This window comes from Hippichthys cyanospilos, chromosome 16, assembly GCF_059441005.1.
Source record: "Hippichthys cyanospilos isolate Australia breed blue-spotted pipefish chromosome 16, RoL_Hcya_1.0, whole genome shotgun sequence".
In the NCBI taxonomy this organism is placed as follows: Eukaryota; Metazoa; Chordata; class Actinopteri; order Syngnathiformes; family Syngnathidae; genus Hippichthys; species Hippichthys cyanospilos.
In genome coordinates, this window is record NC_142384.1 from 13705908 (window position 1) to 13726990 (window position 21083).

General features: G+C 41.5%; 1 protein-coding gene across 6 annotated transcripts; it reads left to right on the forward strand.

Annotated features, from left to right (window-relative positions):
- Positions 1–1297: 1297 nt before the first annotated feature.
- usp7 (ubiquitin specific peptidase 7 (herpes virus-associated)) lies at positions 1298–20390 on the forward strand. Of its 6 annotated transcripts, none has more exons than XM_088436472.1 (32): positions 1298–1313; positions 3312–3809; positions 6320–6433; positions 6535–6733; positions 7426–7564; positions 7695–7783; positions 7902–8010; positions 8168–8298; positions 8503–8557; positions 9000–9080; positions 9161–9251; positions 9472–9554; positions 10007–10116; positions 10231–10408; positions 11049–11193; positions 11295–11425; positions 13407–13541; positions 14184–14285; positions 14360–14465; positions 14973–15065; positions 15154–15221; positions 15359–15459; positions 15549–15702; positions 16509–16576; positions 16846–16954; positions 17676–17753; positions 17838–17938; positions 18030–18129; positions 18317–18436; positions 18507–18578; positions 18656–18746; positions 19420–20390. In XM_088436472.1, the coding sequence occupies exons 2-32, from the start codon at positions 3725–3727 to the stop codon at positions 19524–19526; spliced, it is 3345 nt and encodes a 1114-aa protein (XP_088292598.1). In that variant the 5' UTR covers positions 1298–1313; positions 3312–3724; the 3' UTR covers positions 19527–20390. The 6 variants fall into 6 exon arrangements, with proteins under 6 accessions (XP_088292598.1, XP_088292599.1, XP_088292602.1 ...); XM_088436473.1 differs by having other exon boundaries at positions 16852–16954; XM_088436476.1 differs by having other exon boundaries at positions 10231–10387.
- Positions 20391–21083: the final 693 nt, after the last annotated feature.

A 21083-nucleotide genomic window follows, 5' to 3' on the forward strand; every position in this document is an offset into this window, starting at 1 on the left:
GCGCAGGCTTCTACAAACTCGTACTTGGTTTCCATATGTAAATCCAGTTGTAAAATTGTTTGATAATGCTCAGAATTTCTTCATTCAATAAACTTTGCTCGAGTTTTATGAATGTAAAATGAACGTGTTTCTTCGCTTGTCGTGGCGATTATTAATCGCTTCATGTATTTTTATCTGAGTTGTGTTGTGCTGGAAATGTTTTGTTTTTGTAGTATAAATATGTGAACGTGCAAAAAAAACATACGTGAAAATGTAAACGGAGTAACATTACCGACAAGAATTACCATGTTTTCTTGCTTTTAATGCGTAGGGTATTTATTTGTGTAAACTACGTTTTCGATATACCATTGATGTTTGTATACACGCATAAAACAAAAAAACGAGCGAGATCCTGAGCAATACACAGTACAACGAGGCGGATGGGGCCATACGAGCATGACGTCACACTCAGGTACAGTATACGTTTAGTTTAAGAGTTGCCCTTCTTGACAAGTTCAAAACAAACAATATCTGCCTCACGAAGATGGCATGGCCCGGCAAGAACGATGGCACGAAGGGTATGCTTATTTTCCAACACATTTTACGTTGGCGATTATTTTTCTTGACGTGAGTGAGTGGCGGACACCCAAAGTCACCCCGGATACGCTGAAAAGGATAAGCGGTAAAATTAATGTGACATTTTCATTTTTTATTTTTTTTTTCTCAGCATACGTGAATTTTGCAAGGTTGTTTCATATTTTAGATCACAACTAAGATTACAAATCCCGATGCCAAATCAAAGATTAGGTTGCTGCTTAATAAGATGTTCCATTTAGTCTATTAAAAGAAATATTACTCGCAGCTTCGTGTAGGAATTTAAAATGAGTCATTATTGGCGTTATATTGCAAAACCTGTAAGGGCAATAAGATTATAGAATTGATTTGCGGTATTTTGAAAGATTAACCCATTTACACGATGAATAGCAGCGACACTTTCGTGTTGATAAAAAACAAAAACAGATTTTAAAATGCATAGTTTTACTCCCGACACTAATTTCCTGGCAAACAGACAGGTGGCTGTAGTGCGAATGTTTGCACTGTTCTCGTATGAATAACATATAAAACATGGACCACGCATGCTAGGAACATCACAGACATAAAGGGTTATTATCAATACACAATTCTCGTGGTGGTGTTCGCCAAAGCCGACAAAGATGAGCACAAGCTAACGTGATGACACACATGCTTGGACGTTTGTTGCTTGACTTTTGAAGCTGGTAACTGAAATAGATGTATGAACGTCTGCGGCTATGAGAATATCTCTCGAGTTTTGCGTGAGTATTTTGTGTTTTAGTTATATTTTCGCAAGTTATTCTCTCAAGTGTCAACGGACAAAAGAGCCATTTCTACTGCGCACCCTCTTCCCAAAAAGTCCGCACTATTTAAAGGGGCAGTGTGTAAGATTTATACCGTTTAAAAAAAAAAAAAAGATCAAATTAAATGATTATAAATTTAAAAAACTTGCAAATTAATGTGTTCATAATGATTAACAGTATGTTTTAAATATAATCATAGGTCGGGTTATCATTAAATGGTATTGTATGGGGGGTGGCACTTTTCCAGGGGCGGCCATGTATGTTATAGCTACGACGGTGGTAAATGCTGTCTGTACTGAAAAACGGTCTAAATTTTGCACACTATCCCTTAAAAAAAATAAAAAAATTGTGAAATCCACCACAATTGATACTCTGAAAAGAACGCTAACAATATTAAAAAAATAAGTACCTTTATATATCAATCGTCAATATAGAGAACCTTAAAAAATAATTACTCTATAGACTGGGTTTGATTTAACATGCATTTATAGCATGTTTTGGAATTGTAGAACACCAAATTATGGTTCTCTGTTGCACATGAAATTAAGAGGATTGTAGTCAATAAGGTATTCATGTTTTCTACAAAATGCCAATGCATGTAAAACAGCAATGAAATAATATCAAACAATAAAACATTGTACAGTTGCTCCTCAAACTCCAGACGTTCTCAAGCATTTTAGTAAGTGTCACTACTATGACCAACATTAAAATAGTGGTGGATATAGACATAAATGTGTGTGAAAAAACGTGTCAAAAATATTCCTGAAAAGTATATTTAATATTGTAGGCCCTTGTAACATTGTCCAAACCATTTGGATTAAAAAAATATATGGCCGATATGTGTCAAATTGTTACTAACTAATAAATATAAAATAAAGTCCTTCGTTTAATTGAAATGTACTCTCATCAAAAGTCAATGGGATAAACGTTTCATTTAACACAAATGTTAAATACAACTGAACTGCACTTATCTCGGCAGTGATTCTTTCTTAAATACCACTAGAGGGAGCCCGCATACCAGTATTGGCACCCGCGCAACTCTGCGACTCGTTTTTTGTAGTTAGCATATTTTTTTCCATTTATACTTGTAAATCACATTTCAAATTATTTTTTTAACTGCTTTGATCTTATTTGAAATCCAAATTATTTGTATTTGTTGTTAAAGGCATAATGGAATGAGCGACCAATTCGGTCCTGCAAGAGTTTGAGTTTTTTTTTTATTAAAGTATTGAATACGTCATTCAATTAAAAAAAAAAATTCTCGTTAAAATGATGGATTCTAATTTCTACATGCAAAGTAAATAGGGTCAGACGCAAATGTCCCTCGTTTTAATTTTGCCGTACTTGTATAAATTCGGCCAAGGATTGAAGGAGCGCGTGCGGTTAGAATTGGAAATGCGGGTTGGAGGTGGAACTGAACCTTTGCGGGGCTGGCCCACTGTTTGCATCTCCATGCGGATGTGACATTTCATAGAAGATTGCGGCCGCCATTTTGACTTCACACACTGAGCCTCGCACAAACGGACGGGAGGAGCGTGTCGAAGGCCAACGCCGCTCAAGTCGCAACGCTTGCATGATCGCGCACATTCCTCTTGAGGAACGCCACTTTTTTGACGGGAATGCGACGGCTCGCCGGATTTTGGCATTAGGGGCGCTTTCGTGGGGAATTTGTTTGGATTGGGGCCGCGGCAACTCTCGTCTCCGCCAACTTCCAAATTAACGTCAGTCCGAGCCATTCCGATTTGCAACCCGGTTTGAATGGATAGCTTTCTCCTCCGCTCTTCCCCAGACGAGGGACACACGGAGGAGCACACGGACTGGGGATATCGCAGGCAAAGTTATTGAATGTGTGTCTACCGCAAGAGCTTTTGTTTTCATTGTTGTATCTTAAGCGTTTATTGGCTACCGTGTGTCAGGTAGCTAAGCTAGCTGAAAACCGGCTATTTGTTCCACCAGGTGCGGGTCGTGTTTTTGCTTCACACTTCCCGGTGGAAAGCCGGAATAATTTAGCTCCTTTCAGCGGGCCTCCCTCGGAGCCCCGAGCCGTCATCCCAGCCGCCGCCAGCCAGCTACTCGCATCCACCAAAGGCGCCGAAATTGGGCGAATAGCGAGCAAATACGTCCGCGTTTCTCTACCCGCTCCCCCGCCGACCTCCCCTCCTCACTCCCCGGCGCTGACAGCGGACAAGGCCGAGGTCGCAACAGAGCAGGCCCGGCCGCCGAGGCTCGACCGGTCCACGCCACCTCCGCATCTTACCACACCTCAGCAGCAGTCCAGAACCTGGTTCGCGTCCGAACTGGCCTCGGGCGACGTCGAAGGCAACCGAGAGAATAGGGAGCCTCGCATCGCTACGACAAAAGCTGCCAACATGAACCACCACCACCACCACACGCAGCAGCAGCAGAAAGCCGGCGAGCAGCAGCTCAGCGAACCCGAGGATATGGAAATGGAAGGTTAGTGATTTGCACTTGGAAGCGTTCGTTTGCGCCGAGCGTGCATGAAGTCTCATCCGTGCGAGAGCTGTTGAACTTTACAGTAAACACGAGGGCCCGGAGCTAGCCGGCTGCGTTTGTGCTGATAGCGCGTTCGTTGCAGCACACTTGGCGTGGAGCTGACCTCATTTTGCCTAACAAGCTTGTTAAGTTTGTGTGCGCCTGCATCCTCGCAATGCGTGAGGAACACCATCTGAATAAGACTGCAATAAAAGTAGCGTGCATTCATTCAAGTTCACGGAAAGAACGGATTTCGTCTATTCGGACTTCCCGTGTTTGCTCGTTTATTGTGATGGGGCGACATACACAGTGATGATGTGCAAAATTAAGTGTAAACAGTGGGCTCGTTAGTGTGGTAATAAACGCGGAAATTGTTGGGTATAGCATGAGCGTTCGCTGAGAGCTACGGGGTGGGTGGATTTTTGACAGCTTCTTGCAATTGCTTTCTTCATCGAAGTCACCTCGAGTCGATTGTGCGTGACTGAGGCGTGAAGAACTACTTGCAAAAAGCTGTTGGACAAATTCAGGTGATGCCAGCCTCTCGCTGCTTATGCGTTAGCATCATGTTTGGTGACGTGAGTACCCAAGTGAGGCCTGCGAGGCAGAAACTCGATTTGGGCCCCCAAATGCCAAAACAAGTAAATCCGGCTATTACTACAATGTTGCGAAAGTACATCTTTGCCCGCTTATACTACAAACCATGTCCGTTAAAACGGTATAACGTCCGAATGCTGCTAGCGAGTCAGCTAATTTGAAATTAGCCTCAAGGCCCACTCGGGTTCTCGTTCGCTCACTGGTTAGCACGTTAGTTAGCTTCATGCGCTAACATTGACGGAGGGGGTGTGTGGCGTTCTAAAATGGTGGCCTGTGTTTTGCAAGCTTCTTCTTAGCATTACATCAACTCAAACCTCCATTTAAAACTGCGCAGCCCACCGAGTATATGTCCGTGCAGTTTTTGGCCGATATTTGTCCTTTTATCATTAATCGCTGATAGCTGGTACTTGTCGCGGCAGCTAATGGTGGCTAATGATGGCCTTTAACAGACTGGACAGTGGCTAAGTGTTTGCTAAAAAAGCTAAGTGGCTAACGCAGATGCGTCAGTCCCGGTTCGCCAAATTGTCAATAATACAACGTTTGGCGTTCGAGCGATTTGCACAGCAAGTAATTAGAAAAACGCCTTTATGCTACTCCAAATGATATTAAAAGGCGGTACAATGACTCAGTTTAAAAACGGTTACGCCGCAGTCAGGCCAGGCCCACACTGGGGCAGCGCGGGGATTTGCTGCTTCATTGTATGGCAGACCCAAACAGCATGGAGCTCGCCATTTTTAATCATCTCTGTTTTTGTTAGTCCATTCTGTAGTCAGGGCACATCTGCCGGCACGTACCTCCAACACGTCAGCCCAGAGGACATTTCAAATGTTTTTCTTCCTGATGTGATCATTTTGGATCGAGTACAATACTGCGAGATTTCAGCATCGCTGCGTCACTTATGCCTATTGATTTGATTTTCTGGTTTAACACATTGCTAAGCGTTATCACCAGCACATAAGCCCACTTGTTGTAATAGTTGCTTAAATTTACCGTGTAATCCGGAATTACTGAAGACTTTTTAAATATTACATCCTCAAGTCTGTTTATTATACCAATACCTATTTGTGCACCTCAAGCCTGTTTATTTTACAAATAACCTATTTGTGCACCTGATGGTAATTTAAGACAACCAGTAGTGCATAATATTTCAACCTTATTTAAGAATTACAGGAACGGCAATTGCTGATGTTAAGATGAAACTCTTGTCACAAATATGTAAAAATGTTTATTTGACAAAGCTCTATACTTTAGTCCTCGTCTATGGTCGTGTTTTTTTTTTCTACATAGGATTTATTAATCAAGCAGTAAATGAAATGAAGTTGCGTCCGTCTTCGCTCTACAACATAGCTTGTTTACAGAACAAGCAGCAAGCTACATTCTTTCAAACCAAAAGTGAAGTCAAAATTTACTTGCCTTGTACTTGTGCAGGGTAGGTGTAATGATGATATTAGTTCTATCTGTCTGTCTGACTGTCTGTTTCATGTTTTGACTTAATTTTCTTACAGCCACTTGCAGCTTTCTAGAGTTTTGTGTTAGAGCTTTACGCAAGCATTGACATACCAATTGCCTGAGAATATCTTGTGGCCCATGACTGACCCACTGTTTGTTTTTTTAGGTTTGCATGAGTGCCATAACTCAGCATCCTTTTTGAATAAGTCATTATTGCTTTAGTCACTGTAAATTGGTCGATGACCTTTTAAGGAAACCCCTCTGAAATAAACAAATATCCCACAGAAATGGCTTCTCAGTTATGGATCCAATCAAGAGTGGACCGTTTGATACACAACATATTTCTATACAATATTTAACTCTGGTGTTTTTCCTCTTTCAGTCAACCTGTCACACAGAATTATGGCATTGTCTGTCTGTCTGTGCAGCTGGGGACACCGACGACCCTCCAAGAATTCCGGCCAACCCAGTTATCAATGGGAACATGGCCATGGCAGACGGACACAACAACACAGAGGAAGACATGGAGGACGGTGAGGAGGGTGTGCATTGACACAAAAGTTGGATTTTAATATTCCTTTTCACTTATCGTTGAAAGCTGGGGGCCTTCCCTTTTTCACGTTCTCCCTTTCACTCGCCTCAGACACCAGTTGGCGGTCAGAAGCAACCTTTCGGTTTGTGGTAGAGCGCTTCAGCCGGCTCAGTGAGTCAGTTCTCAGCCCGTCCTGCTTTGTCCGGAACCTCCCATGGAAGATCATGGTGATGCCGCGCTTCTACGCTGACCGGCCACACCAGAAGAGTGTGGGCTTCTTCTTGCAGTGTAATGCTGAATCAGATTCCACGTAGGTGTCTTCTCTTTAAATTATGATGTTGTCAGGCTTCATATTAAGTTTTAAATGATGACTTTGTCAGGCTTCATATAAAGTTACGCATATTTTTGCTGCACTTTTCATGGACAATGGTCCCTTAGGGCTTTACAAGACAAATACAGAACATAAAGTAGTAATGGATAAAGATTCACATCATATGCATACCCATTTAACCATTTTCAGCAGTAAGGCGTCAACATTTTGTCAAGTTAATTTGATAATTATTTTTCATGTACAATGAATACCTTCAACAACACTTGTTAGACTGAAAATGACTTCACAAGTGCACTGGTAACAACTGTCACCGCTTAGCTCGCAAACATCACCTCACCCAAACCCAGAAAATAGGTGAGCCCTGATTGCTAGTTACCTGAGACTTTAGCACTTTGTGAAATCATTCTTAGTTGACAACAAGTGGCAAAATGTGTTTTTAAAAGGTATTCATTGTATATGTAAAATAGTATCATATTTATGGCCCAAATATTTGCTTTTCACTTTAATATTGGCTAATGTATCCCTTTTTGTAAATAGATTTTGTGAATTACAAATGAACAAAACAACAAACAGATTTTGCAAATTACAAATGAACAAAACAACAAACCGGTTCAATAACGTTAGGACAACCTTGAGATGATAACAATGACACCTAATCGTGTTGTTTTCAGGTCATGGTCATGCCATGCGCAAGCCATGCTAAAGATCATCAACTACAAAGATGAGGAAAAGTCATTCAGTCGCAGGATTGGTCACCTATTCTTCCACAAAGAGAATGATTGGGGTTTTTCCAATTTCATGTCCTGGAGTGTAAGTACATGTCTTGAGACTCTAAATGGATATCCTTAACATTCACATATGTTTGCTGTTGATTGGATGTAGTTATGTTTCAACTTGTTGGTATCCTTTATGAAATTTATGCCTGGCATTATATTTGCAGGATGTCACTGATCCAGAGAGGGGGTTCATTGATGACGACAAAGTCACATTTGAGGTTTACGTCCAGGCAGATGCCCCACACGGAGTGGCGTATGTAGCTTTTAATACTCTTTGGGTCATCGCTGTTATAGCCCGCCTTTCTCAGCAGCGCTGCATCTATAAAAGCTTGCCTCATTCAGAATAACTAATTTGTTTTGCATGTTACCAGCTGGGACTCAAAGAAACACACAGGCTATGTTGGACTAAAGAACCAAGGAGCTACCTGCTACATGAATAGCCTGCTGCAGACACTCTTCTTCACCAACCAACTCCGCCGGGTGACATTTTAGATACCTTTACACGTCAACAGTTTTTAATTTTGAAACGTTTTTGTGAAAATAGTTATTTTAGAAATGAACTTAAAAATGTCATGCTGAATTACACGTTGAACATGAAGTCATTCTAATGTAACCTATGTCAATCCAATCTTTGCAGGCAGTGTACATGATGCCCACAGAGGGAGATGACTCATCCAAAAGTGTTCCCCTGGCACTGCAGAGGGTTTTCTATGAACTGCAACATAGCGACAAACCTGTGGGCACCAAAAAACTCACAAAGTCCTTCGGGTAAGATACTGAAACGTTTTTGCGATGATTTAAACTACAAGTACCGTAGCTTCCGGACTATAAATTGCCAAGAATATCTACTGATTTGATACGGTTTATAACATTAGCTACGGAATTTATTCAAATGGAATAAGATTTTTTTGCGTCGTAATTTGTAGTTACTCTATCCTGACAGCTCTGTTTGTGTTTCCATTTGTTTCACAGTTGGGAAACTCTAGATAGTTTCATGCAACATGATGTTCAAGAGCTCTGCAGGGTGGTGAGTTTTCACACACAAAAGTCTTAAAGGGATAGTACACGTATACCACCAGTTTCAGCACTAAAACGTTATTTTCTCTATGAAATTTTTCATGTACACTTAAAACCTTTGAAAAACACATTTTGCCACTTGCAGTCACCAAGAAATGACATCACATGTGCTCAAAGATCAGGTAATGACAAGTTTATTGCTCAGCTTGCGGATGTCACATTACCGAGCCTGAGCCATGAGCACATGATGTCATTTTCAGTCAACAACTAGTGGCGAAAAAATGTATTTTTAAAGGTATTCATTGAACAGTACATGGAAACTAAGTGTCATCAAATTAATTATAGACAAAATAACTTTCAACTGTTGAAAATGGTTAAATAAGAGGACTGTTTAAGCATTCTATAAGTATGTGTTATTGCTGAAAACATATTCTGGTTAATGTGTCTTTTAGCTCCTTGACAATGTGGAGAACAAAATGAAGGGCACTTGTGTTGAAGGAACTATCCCAAAACTCTTCAGGGGAAAGATGGTGGTATGTCCAATTACTTTATTCATGAATAAATGGGGCATCAAGGTCGTCATGGGTTAATAAATGTGTATATGTCTTTACAGTCATACATCCAGTGCAAGCATGTGGACTACAGATCAGAGCGAATAGAGGATTACTATGACATCCAGCTTAGTATAAAAGGAAAGAAGAACAGTGAGTATGAGCATAACATTTTTTTCTTTTTTGAAAGTCAAAACATACTCAGAAATTCTAGACTTTAGTGGTGTGCCAGGTCAGTAATCAGATAAATATGTGCATATAAACATAGTCATTGTAGGGATGTCAGTCAAATCTGTCAGTTTTGAATCAACTACTGACTGCATCAATAATTGCTTGCAACAATTTAATCTCATGAATGCTCTTCTTTCTTTAGTTTTTGAGTCATTTAAGGATTATGTCGCTACGGAACAGTTAGATGGCGACAACAAATATGATGCTGGAGAGCACGGCCTGCAGGTAATTTTTAATTGTCACTTGACCACCACAAATTATTCCCACATGTTCTTTGCAATGTTATCCTTGTAGTACCTTTATCCATGTGCTTCCCAACCATTACAACGGCACATATTTTGAATTAAAACGAATTGAGATTGCACACAAAAGTTGTTCCTTTTGCCATTTAGTGGATACATATTTAATTGTTCTACTTGTCACTATACTTCAGTTACATAGATTCGTAAACAAAGACAAATTATTTGTTAATATAATTTTCTGGCCTATAAAGAGTAACTGCATCAATTCATGCGGTACTTTGGATGATTTCCCACAGCACACTGGGCAGTTGCTCAGTGGCTGGGAATCACTGTTTTAGCCTAATAAGGGCATCCTACAATCTGTCACGTCAGCATTCAAGTAAAAATTCAGGATTTGATGTCCTTACCAGATGCTTGCTTTTTTTTGTTTTTTAGGAAGCTGAGAAAGGAGTGAAATTCCTCACTTTTCCACCAATCCTTCACCTGCAGCTGATGAGGTTCATGTATGATCCTCAGACTGACCAAAACATCAAGATTAACGACAGGTACAGGGACTCAACCCAAACAACAACAGCAGTTCGAAGAGACCTGCTCACCTCATACAATCCTCATAAGTGTTTTTTCCCCCCTAACATTTAGATATTCTTATTTTTCCATAGGTTTGAGTTTCCAGATCAATTACCTCTGGATGAGTTCCTTCAGAAGCCAGACTCCAAGGACCCAGCCAACTACATCTTGCATGCTGTGCTGGTGCACAGCGGAGACAACCATGGCGGTCACTACGTCGTCTATCTTAATCCCAAAGGAGACGGCAAAGTGAGTGTCAAGGAACCAATAGTGAGAACCATTTCTTTTTCATATATAACACCTTTCACCCAAAAATTCTGTCACACACTTGATGCATTTGTCAGCAGTGCTGTAGAACGATGCATCTTAAACCTTTAAGGCCTAAAAGCCTCAAACTTCAGTTGATGAGAGCTTGTGTCTTGCATGTTTTCAAGTTTGTTTTTTTTTTGCAACACACCTAATTCAAACGATCAGGATCATTCTAAAGCTCTTGCAGAGTGTGCCGATAAGCTCATCGTTTGAATCATGTGTGTTGTTGCAAAGAGAAACTTGGAAAACATGCAGGACACCGGCCCTCGTCGACTGAAGTTTGACACTTTTAGGCTTTTAAAGGTTTAAATGCTCATCTGTTTGGCTACAAGTGTTTTATACATGAGATGTATGTACAGTTACTTTTGAAGAACACAACAGTGCCCATTTTCTCATAACCTTATTCCAAACTAGCTTTGCTTAAAAAAAATAAATAAAAAAACTCCCTGCCCTGTCACCAGCTGAACATCACTGACACAGAAAAACTTGTAACATAAAGTTTGAAAACGTTGGTTGAGTTACTTAGCAAATGTAACCGGTTGTCTTAAGTGTTCTGTGCTCTCTTCTCCCCTCCCTACCCTCTCTGCACCCACTGCTGCAGTGGTGCAAGTTTGATGACGACGTAGTATCACGCTGCACCAAGGAGGAGGCCATTGAGCACAACTATGGTGGACACGATGACGACCTCTCTGTTCGCCACTGCACCAATGCATACATGTTGGTGTACATACGGGAGTCCAAGCTGAGTATGTAACAGGATTTATAGTGCCGCCATCTCCCCTGCCCTTTGTAAGGCACCGTGGAGAGAGAAAGTAACAGGCTCAGCTAACACACACCTTCATCCCAGGTGAGGTGCTCCTTCCTATGACTGATGTGGACATACCTCAGCAGCTGGTGGAGCGTCTACAGGAAGAAAAGAGGGTAGAAGCACAGAAGAGGAAGGAGCGTCAAGAAGCTCATCTCTACATGCAAGTTCAGGTGAGAAATCGGGGGAGGTGTTCATCTTGTGTTTTTATAGATGGAATGGTGTCATGGGGATCAGAAAAATCTATCCCCGGTCACCTTTTACCTTATTCACTTCCTGCCCTTGTCACTGGAAAACCCACCCTCCTTCGGTCCTGGTTGTTGTACTGGATTTTGACTAATTTTGCAAGGCCCACAGAATATTGTATTGTATTGCTATATTAATGTCCTCCCACTAAAAGAAAAATTTTGACTCTCTACTTGAATCTTTTTCTGTTTAGTAATCTGCATTTGAATATAGATTTGTCAAAATGTGCATTTGTGTTGATGAAAAACAGTGGATGCAGTTCTAGTGGCCGTTTTTATAGATGTCACTCTTGGCAAACGAAATATTAGTCATATTTACACAAGTTTGGGGATGTCAGTTTTTATATTTTCGCTGCTGCTCATAAATGAGCAACAATTAAGTTAAAACACATTACAATGCAAGATGTGAAATGGATTGTTTGCGTCACGTGCTTACCCAACAATGCTCTAATGTCCAATAAATGTCAGTGCTCTTTTCCAATTTTAAAACTAAGTAGTGTCGGACTTTGTCTTTAGGTGGCAGAATAGCTTTGAAGGTTGTAAGACACAATTCACCTATATGCATTTATAGCAACATTGGTTTTCTTAGTCAAAGACAAACCTGACAAACAGGAGCATAAGTGATTTGATTTTTTTGATTCTATTATACTGAAGTGTTAGCAGCTCAGAATGACCGTCTGACATGGCGGATGTCAGAGTTGTCAGTTTAGTTTAGAACTGATGTACTAAATAAAGGGTCGTGTCAGACGTTTAACGGGCCGCCTGCTGTGGACAGTCAGTCTCTGGTTTTGTCACCATTCTATCAGCTGCGGAAACTTGTCAAAGCTTCAAAGGGTTCTCTTTAATTAGTAGACTGCAACATAATTATTTAGTGTGCACATGTATATAGAAAAGGAAGGAGAGCCAGGCTATTTTTTTTAAGCTAGAGCTGAGATCTTAATACTGAATGGTTTAACAAAATGCGTAGACCTCCTGTTTGCTGCAGCGCATGGCTTATTTTGATCATTTTAATGGGGGGGTAGTGTTTACAAACAGTGTCGTATCTGCCAAAATTTTACCACAATTTTCTATCTACATCTGGAGAACCAAATTGTCATCATGTGATTTGAAAATCATCTTAGCCTTCTGTATTTCTCGTTTAAAGCTGCACATATTTAAACAGTTTTTTTTTCCTGCTTGTCGAAGACAAATATGAACACAGAAGACCAAAGAACACATTTCCACCTAATTATGGAGTCAGTCTGGTTTGTTCGAGCTTACTAACGGAAACAGTCACGCTATTAGCATCGAAGCATGGAGTCGTCCAACTGCTCTTTTACTCTAGCACTGCTAGCTAATGCCTGCGTAGTAATGTTGTTTTTTAGTGCACTGAATTGACAATTAAATGCAATTTTAGGACAAGGTTGTGTTGTTCATATACAGTATAGTCATTACTCTCTTGCCACTCACTACTGGTTGTGTGCTCGTTGTGACATACTTTCTGGCAACAACTTGAAAATACAATCTTCCGTCTCAAAGTATGAGCACCTGTGTCCATACAGTATTCAGAATGGTAAAGTTTATTTGAAGTTTCACCACAATTGGCAGCGTTTTCCTCCTAATAACTAATTCTTGCCGTGCAGGCACGAGAAATCTGATGGTCTCCTATTTTAGACACATGAGGTCTCGTCCCAACCCTGCTAATTTGCCCATCTCTGGTTTGTTGTTCCACATCTAACGATTGTATAGTATTAGACTCGGATGAAGGATTAATTGCTTTAATTTTTACTTTCTCTCTGGACTCTTATGTGAAGGCAGCAGATTTCATATCAATGTCGGCAGTACATTGGTAGTGCCCCCAGGAAAAGCATTGACCACTGAGTTTGTGTATAGTATATTCATGATGTGCCTGTCTTCCTCCTGTGTGCAGATGGTTACAGAGGACCAGTTCTGTGGTCATCAGGGTAATGACATGTACGATGAGGAAAAGGTGAAGTACACAGTCTTTAAAGTCCTGAAGAGCTCCACACTGCAAGAGTTTGTCCAGAACCTCTCCCAGACCATGGTGAGCAATGCACTGTGCAATTTTTGTCCCTTTCTCTTATTGTGTTGCAGCTGCTTGCAGGCTTTGGGTTTGCTTTCCATGGTCCCAATCTGTGTGTGGCGTTTAAAGTGATACTGTCTAAGATTTAGACCGTTTTTGATTAAAAAATGAATAAACATGGAAAAATGGAAACAATGGGCAGTATTTATTATGATTAATACGGTAGCTCAATCACAAGACAAAAACTTAATACGGTAGCTCAATCACAAGACAATAGTTTTTGTACTCAAGTGATATAGTCATAGAAGTCCACCATCTTCTGCTGTAGTCCGTGTGATGCAATCTTGTTTGCTTTCAAACATAAAAATGGCCCCAAACATGTTAATAACGTATCTATTATGCAAGAGACCAGAGAATATGATAAGGCATCTTTTATTGATCCCTGGAGAAGAACTGGCAGAGTGCACTTTCAAAGCATGACTAAAGCAAATTGTCCTCATTCATAAAGTGAAAAGACTTTCTACTATCCAATTTCTGAACATTATAAGGCAGCAGCAGTCCACACAAAGACGCCACAGACAAATCTGTTTCCATGACACCTGCAGATTTGTCACCATTATTATTTTCCTATTACGCTGCGAACGTAAACTGATGTGCTTGCAGGGTTTCCCACAGGAGCAAATGAGGTTGTGGCCCATGCAGGCCCGTAGCAACGGAACTAAACGGCCCGCAATGCTTGACTATGAGGCCGACTGCAACAAGTCGGTGAGTGGTTGCGAGGGTCCCCTTTTCCTTATTATTGATTGTGGCTTGTCGTTTACTTGGGATTTTTCTTTCAGATGATCGGCTTGAGTGACAATGAGAATCCTTGGACAATATTTCTGGAGACTGTGGATCCTGAACTGGCCGCCAGTGGAGCCACGCTACCCAAGTTTGACAAAGACCGTAAGTATCGAAACACTGTCCTCCTCTCACACTTCCTCTTCAAATTTGGATAGAATATTTAAGGTAAAAGTGAAAATGACCAGAAGCATGAGTTCCTCATTTGGAAAGCAAATCTTCTGAAAATGTATAAAATGCAAACCAACATGATAATTGATTGTTTAGAGACGTAAAATTGTCCCAGATGCTCAGAATTTCAGCCTCTCGACTGAAAATACTGCATTTCTTTAGTCTTGCATGAAAGCATACTTATCAATGCTAACATTGCATGTGCAAATACTTGCTTACTTTGGAAAACCAATGATATTTTTTGCTTATTTTTCAATGTTTCACACAAAACTGGCAACCAAGTCATGAAAAAAAGTTTGCATTGTCAATTTAGAAAAAAAAAAAAAAAAAATTTTAATCGGATGATAGTTCATGAAAATAATTGACAGACGAATCAATTACTAAAATAATCATCAGATGCATGTCTGAGTGTTTTGTGAATATTTGGTACATCTCTTTCAGGTGATGTCATGTTGTTCTTGAAGATGTATGACCCTAAAACAAGAAGCTTAAATTATTGTGGACATATCTACACGCCTATATCCTGCAAAATAAGTAAGTAGCAACCTCATTTAGAAAACAGCATATGGTTTACAACGCTGCATATGAAAGTATCGCTTTCTGCTCTTGTATCATTTATCAGGAGACCTGCTACCAGTCATGTGTGAGCGAGCAGGCTTTCAGCAGGAAACTAGCCTTATCCTCTATGAGGTGATCTATTTCTGTAGCACACATTGGCTCATTACACCCACTTTCTCACTTTTGTACAAGCGGCGTCCGACATTTATAGCGTTTGATTTCTTCCAATGTACAGCACAGCATGTCTCATAACGCCTTTTCCGTTACAGGAAGTTAAGCCCAATCTAACAGAGCGGATTCAGGACTACGATGTCTCTCTGGACAAGGCCCTGGATGAACTCATGGATGGGGACATAATTGTCTTCCAGAAGTAAGCAGCGTTGTTCAATGTTTGTTTTTCCAAAACAAAGCCACATTCTTGCGCTGTCATGATGCATTCATTTTCCTTCAATGATGCAGGGACGACCCAGAGAACGACAGCAGCGAGCTACCGACGGCCAAGGAATATTTCCGGGACCTCTACTACCGAGTAGATGTCATCTTTTGTGACAAGACCATCCACAATGATCCGGGCTTTGTGGTCACGCTCTCCAACCGCATGAACTATTTTCAGGTATAGCACCACTTGGGGGCAGAGACAAGAACTGGATGCATTGGGGAACTTATGGTGAAAGAAATCATTCTCAGTAATATGTTGTTTGCACCCACGCTGGTCTAAACTCCACTCATAAATATTGCACCACAAAATCCACCCATTTTTAACCATCACGGGTGGGCACCATTTTCCCACTCACTGTGGTCAGCAAAGCACCAAACCTGCTTAAAGTATACGGTGAGAAGGACCATCTGACAACATATAGCGGGTGTGGGTCCATGTTCTTTTCGGGGGCTTGCGTCACAGAGAGCTTGCCGGAGGACATGTCCTGTCCTCTGCAGCTGCTTTGAGATGCTGAGCTTTTAGGGAAGTGCATACCAGTATGTTGTTTACGATTTAAAAAAAAAAAAAAAAAAAAAAGAAAATAATACACAGGCTGACCACAAACTTGAGGGAGTTTCTTATCCAGATCGCCCTGACGCAAATCTGCTTCAGTCAGTGGTCTGTCCATATGCCTTTTAAAGCTTGCTCGCTGTGGGCGTTCCGTCGGCGACTCGCCATTTCGTGAAGCAAATTGCCGTTGGATGTCCTATTCCTCGTAAATACTCAGTAGCGTCTGTTCCAGACCACCTATGAGTTTTCTGATTCCTTCAAAATATTAAACTGGCTGCAGGAATGTTTTTTTGGTGTAAACGGAAAGGGTAACTCAAGCCACCATTGTACAGAGGGAGAGTTCCTGCAGTGTGAAAGGGGCTTTTGTTTTAGTTAGTGGAGATGAGGTGCTACCTGTTGATAGTAACATGGATGTGATGTTATTGTTTCAGGTGGCGAAGACGGTAGCCCAGAGGTTGAACACAGATCCCATGCTGCTGCAGTTCTTTAAGTCACAGGGGTAGGGGGCTCGTCTCACACATACGCACACATGCACAACAAAAGAGGCCTGCATGTGCTGTCATTGACACGCTTGACTTTGATGACATGCCGTAGAAATGTTGCATAACCTGTCCCCCCCCACCTTATTTTGTTGTCTCCCCCACTTCCCCCATCTCTTCTCCCCCTTTCACTACTCTGATCTGCATCCTTCCCACCCTTCATTCCTTTGCCTCCTCCCCCTTGCCCTTTTCTCTATCCTCCCCCCCTGCCTGGTGGTGTGGTGGCCAGGTACAGGGACGGTCCAGGGAATCCTCTCAGACACAACTATGAGGGAACGCTGCGGGACCTGTTGCAATTTTTTAAACCTCGGCAGCCCAAGAAACTTTACTATCAGCAGGTAAAGAAATTACAATACCGTACACCGTATCTTTATTTTTAGACACCAGCGAACTTTGCCTCTGCTAACTTGCTGGCAATTACGATTAGCGTCTATGTATGGCCAATGTTGCCATTTGGTTTTCACATACATAATGTTTTATATGCATTAAACATGTAATAGTGCATTGTCACTTACAGACAATGCTTCGATTTCTTCAATGGATTTCTTTTCAAATCTAGCATTGTCTTTGAAGGGAAAAACCTCTTCCCCACTCAACTTGACAGACGCCACATTGGAGGAGTTCTAATGCATGTTCTGGTCTAGATATTTCCTGTGTGTTTAATCCTCAATGATCAGAAGAGCTGTGTGGATGAAGGGAAAAATGACATTACATGCTAAATTACATGTGTTGTTTGTTGTTGCTAATCTTGAACATTAGAATGAGAAATCTATTATCATAAGCTTCTCCTCATCAGACAAATGTCATTTCGACATGTTGGCCTGTTGATAGTCTTCCACTATTTGCAAGTGATCAATGCCCTCCAAAAAGTTTGATAAAAGTTTGTTCATAAGGATACAAGATGGCGGCACGAAACACTTGTCTTTGAAATAAGATGAGCGAGAACAATCATCCCAAGAATTCTTCCTTTTCAAAAAAAGCAAACTTTGGAGTTGTAATGCTTGACAAACAATATTCCTGTCGTATCTCCCCTCCCGACTCCCTTTCATGCACACGCAGTTAAAAATGAAGATCACGGACTTCGAGAACAGAAGAAGTTTTAAATCCATATGGCTCAACAGCCAGTTCAGAGAGGAGGTAGGCACGCACGCGCACACGCACACGCACACACAATGAACACACCACCTGGTGTGAACAGTCTACTACACTTGCTCTCTACAGGAGATCACACTCTACCCCGACAAACACGGTTGCGTTCGCGACCTATTGGATGAATGTAAAAAGGCAGTGGAGCTCTCTGAAAAAGGCTCTGAGAAGCTCAGGTATGAGCATTTCAGTCATGTTCTTGTGTTTGGTCCCCGTTCACTACGCGGAGAAGAGCATGAGTCCACCCTCCATTCATCCTACTTGCAGACTGTTGGAGATAGTAAGCTATAAAATCATCGCCGTTCACCAGGAGGATGAGCTTCTAGAATGTTTATCTCCGGCTGCCAGTCGCACCTTCAGAATAGAGGTAAGGAATGTGCACTTATCTGTCCTTGCTTGACCTCTCTTCTTCATGCTTATCCACACTGCTTGAAATCCCTTTCTATGATGCGCAAGAATTGTTCACGTTTGTTCTTATATGTTGTATAAGTTGGGCATGTTGTTCCACTTTGGTCTGATTGACTCCATGGCTCTTGTTGGTTTTGGTCATCCAGGAGATTCCTGTGGACCAGGTAGACCTGGACAAGGAGAGCGAACTACTCATCCCCGTTGCTCATTTCCACAAGGAAGTCTTCGGCACCTTTGGGATCCCCTTCTTGCTCAAAATCAGACAGGTTGGTGTCTCTCGTTGGTGCTTGCTCGCATAATCGTTTGTTCCTCACTTTGCCTCTGCCTTCGCAAAAGGGTGAGTCTTTTCGAGAGGTGATGAGGAGGATCCAGACGATGTTGGACATCCAAGAGAAAGAATTTGAGAAGGTACAACATCTTCAGTATATAGGTTATCCTCTCCGGCAGTTATACGTGACACCTTTCTTCGGTTTCCCACGCTGCAGTTCAAGTTTGCTATTGTGATGATGGGCCGACATCAGTACATCACTGAAGACGAGTATGAGGTCAACTTGAAGGACTTTGAACCGCAGCCAGGTACTCTGTCAGCCCACTTCCCAGACAACAACACTTTTGATGTACTTTTTTCAAAATACCAAGGAGGGTAACCTTCCAATCACAGCTCGCCCATGTTCTAAGTTTGGTCTTGTGACGTTGGTAAGCTGAGCTGCGATTTGAGAGCCATAAACAACTGCAATGTCATTCTGACTCTGGTTAATCGGCCACACCCCGAGATGGATGAACACTGATACATTTCATTGTTTAATTCATATTTCACAAACTCAATGCTAATCAAAGTCCTGTTTAGTCTAGTGAAGGCACAATTGAGCGTGACTTCTACTTTTTTTTGACTATCTTTTTCGAATGAGATTCGTGAAAGCTCCCTGCACAGCTTGTTTGCAGGCTTTGCCTTTGACTGCTAAAAATGTCAGGAAACTCCTACTACATCATCTGAAATTTATTAGGGGCTAAACAGACATTTGAAATGGCGGTGGCAGGTGTGCTTGAATGTGACCGTAGCCACACTACTGGTTGTGCAACCACATTATTTCCACTTCTCTCAAAAACACGTTTTTTTTTTTAAGTGTAGTTGAACAAGTTGTAGATGACATTAATAGAGGAAAAAAGGTTGGGTTTTTTTTTGTATTACCAACATGCATTCAACATCCCATTGACAAAGGCGTCTGTCTTTTTCTCTCCTCTCCCGCAGGAAATATGTCTCACCCGCGCCCCTGGCTGGGCTTGGATCATTTCAACAAAGCTCCAAAGAGAGGTCGCTACACCTACCTGGAGAAAGCAATCAAAATTCACAACTAAAGCAGCCCGTCCTTCTTCCTCCTCTTCCTCCCTGCCTACTTCACACCATAACTGACTGTAACCAACCTCACATATGTGTGCGCGCGCGCGCGTGTGGAATTGTGCGCTTGAGTGTGCGCGCGCGTGTATGTGGGCGCTCGTACGTGTGCTCATCACTTTCAGCCCCTCCCCCGCCCCGCCTGGACACAAGTGAGCTCTGCACTGGCTCTCGTCTTCAGCCCATTTTGCTGCAGCTGATGGATTATCCTTCAACTCCAACATAAACTGCAACTACAACTCCGTTTTGTTTTTCTTCTTTCATTTTGTCTTGGTTTTTTTTTTCTTTTTTTAAGCCACTCCTCTTTACTTTTTTCCCCCTGTTTTTCTGGCTTCTTTTAACTGTTGACTGCCTGTTGTGTTGCCTGGAAGTGGCAGGAATATTGGATTTTAATACGTGGAGAAGTGTGACACAGGATAAAATAAACTATAATGTATATATCTATATAAATATACATAAAGTTCTAGACTTAATTTTTTCCCTCCTCCCCTTCACTTTTTTTTCTTTTTTTGGGGTGGGTTGATTTTTAAATGAAGATTTGCTGCTGTGAGGAGAGTTGGGTAAAAGTGTGTTTGCGAGGACTAATTGGCAGGGAGGATGAAGAATTTGCTGTTGGCATCATGTTCTTACGCAGCCCGAGTGTGCTTACATTTTCTGCTCTCGCCCTTTTAGTGCAACAAAATATTTCCACGTTTACGCACAGTTTCAATTTAGTTTTGTTGGGAGACTTTTTTTTGGGGGGGGTCTCTGCAGAACTTGTATTATGATATAGTAATAAGAATCCATTGCAAATGTTTAAAGAAAAAATAAAACAGCGTTAAAAATGAGGAAGACACTTGTCTGTATTTCATCTTGCACGCTGGCACTTAATGTCAGAGCTCAGGCCTGGAAAATGTTTAGTCATTTTGGATCTTTTTTTTTTGGGGTGACGCGCGGTACCTGGGTTTCTCTTGTTCGATAGTTGGCCGCTTTCTCAAGTCATTCCTCCCGTTAAGCGCCAGAGCAGCTCTGGTCCTTTCTATTCATCCATCCAGCCCTTTCTTCCATCTGAGTATAAGTGTCTCCCCCTGGTGATTGGGAGCCGTAAGTGCACTGTGCTTGTAGTAGGGAGCAGCAAACTTGTAGAGCTGGCACATTTGAGAATTGTGTAAAGGACAAAAACCAGCATTCTAAGAAACACTAAATCCCTAATTAGTTTTTTTTTGTTTGTTTGTTTTAAGCACATGGAATGCTCCCCGGTGCTTCGTGTGGCTCGAAACATTTAAGAATTGTATATTTAAAAGTATGAACTTGTAAAATTTTAAAGAGAAACACTCGCCTTTGTTGTGGGGTACACAGAAGGAGCCAGTTGTTCATATTTCTTGTGTGTAGGTCCCCCCCCCCCCCCCCCCCCCCCCCCCTTTGCGTTCCTGATGTACCAATTGACAATTCTCTTCTGTTACATTTGCATTTGTTTCCCCCAACCTTACTGCATCGGTTTTGTCTCGTCTCAAAGTGCAGTACAAAGATGACCTACAAAA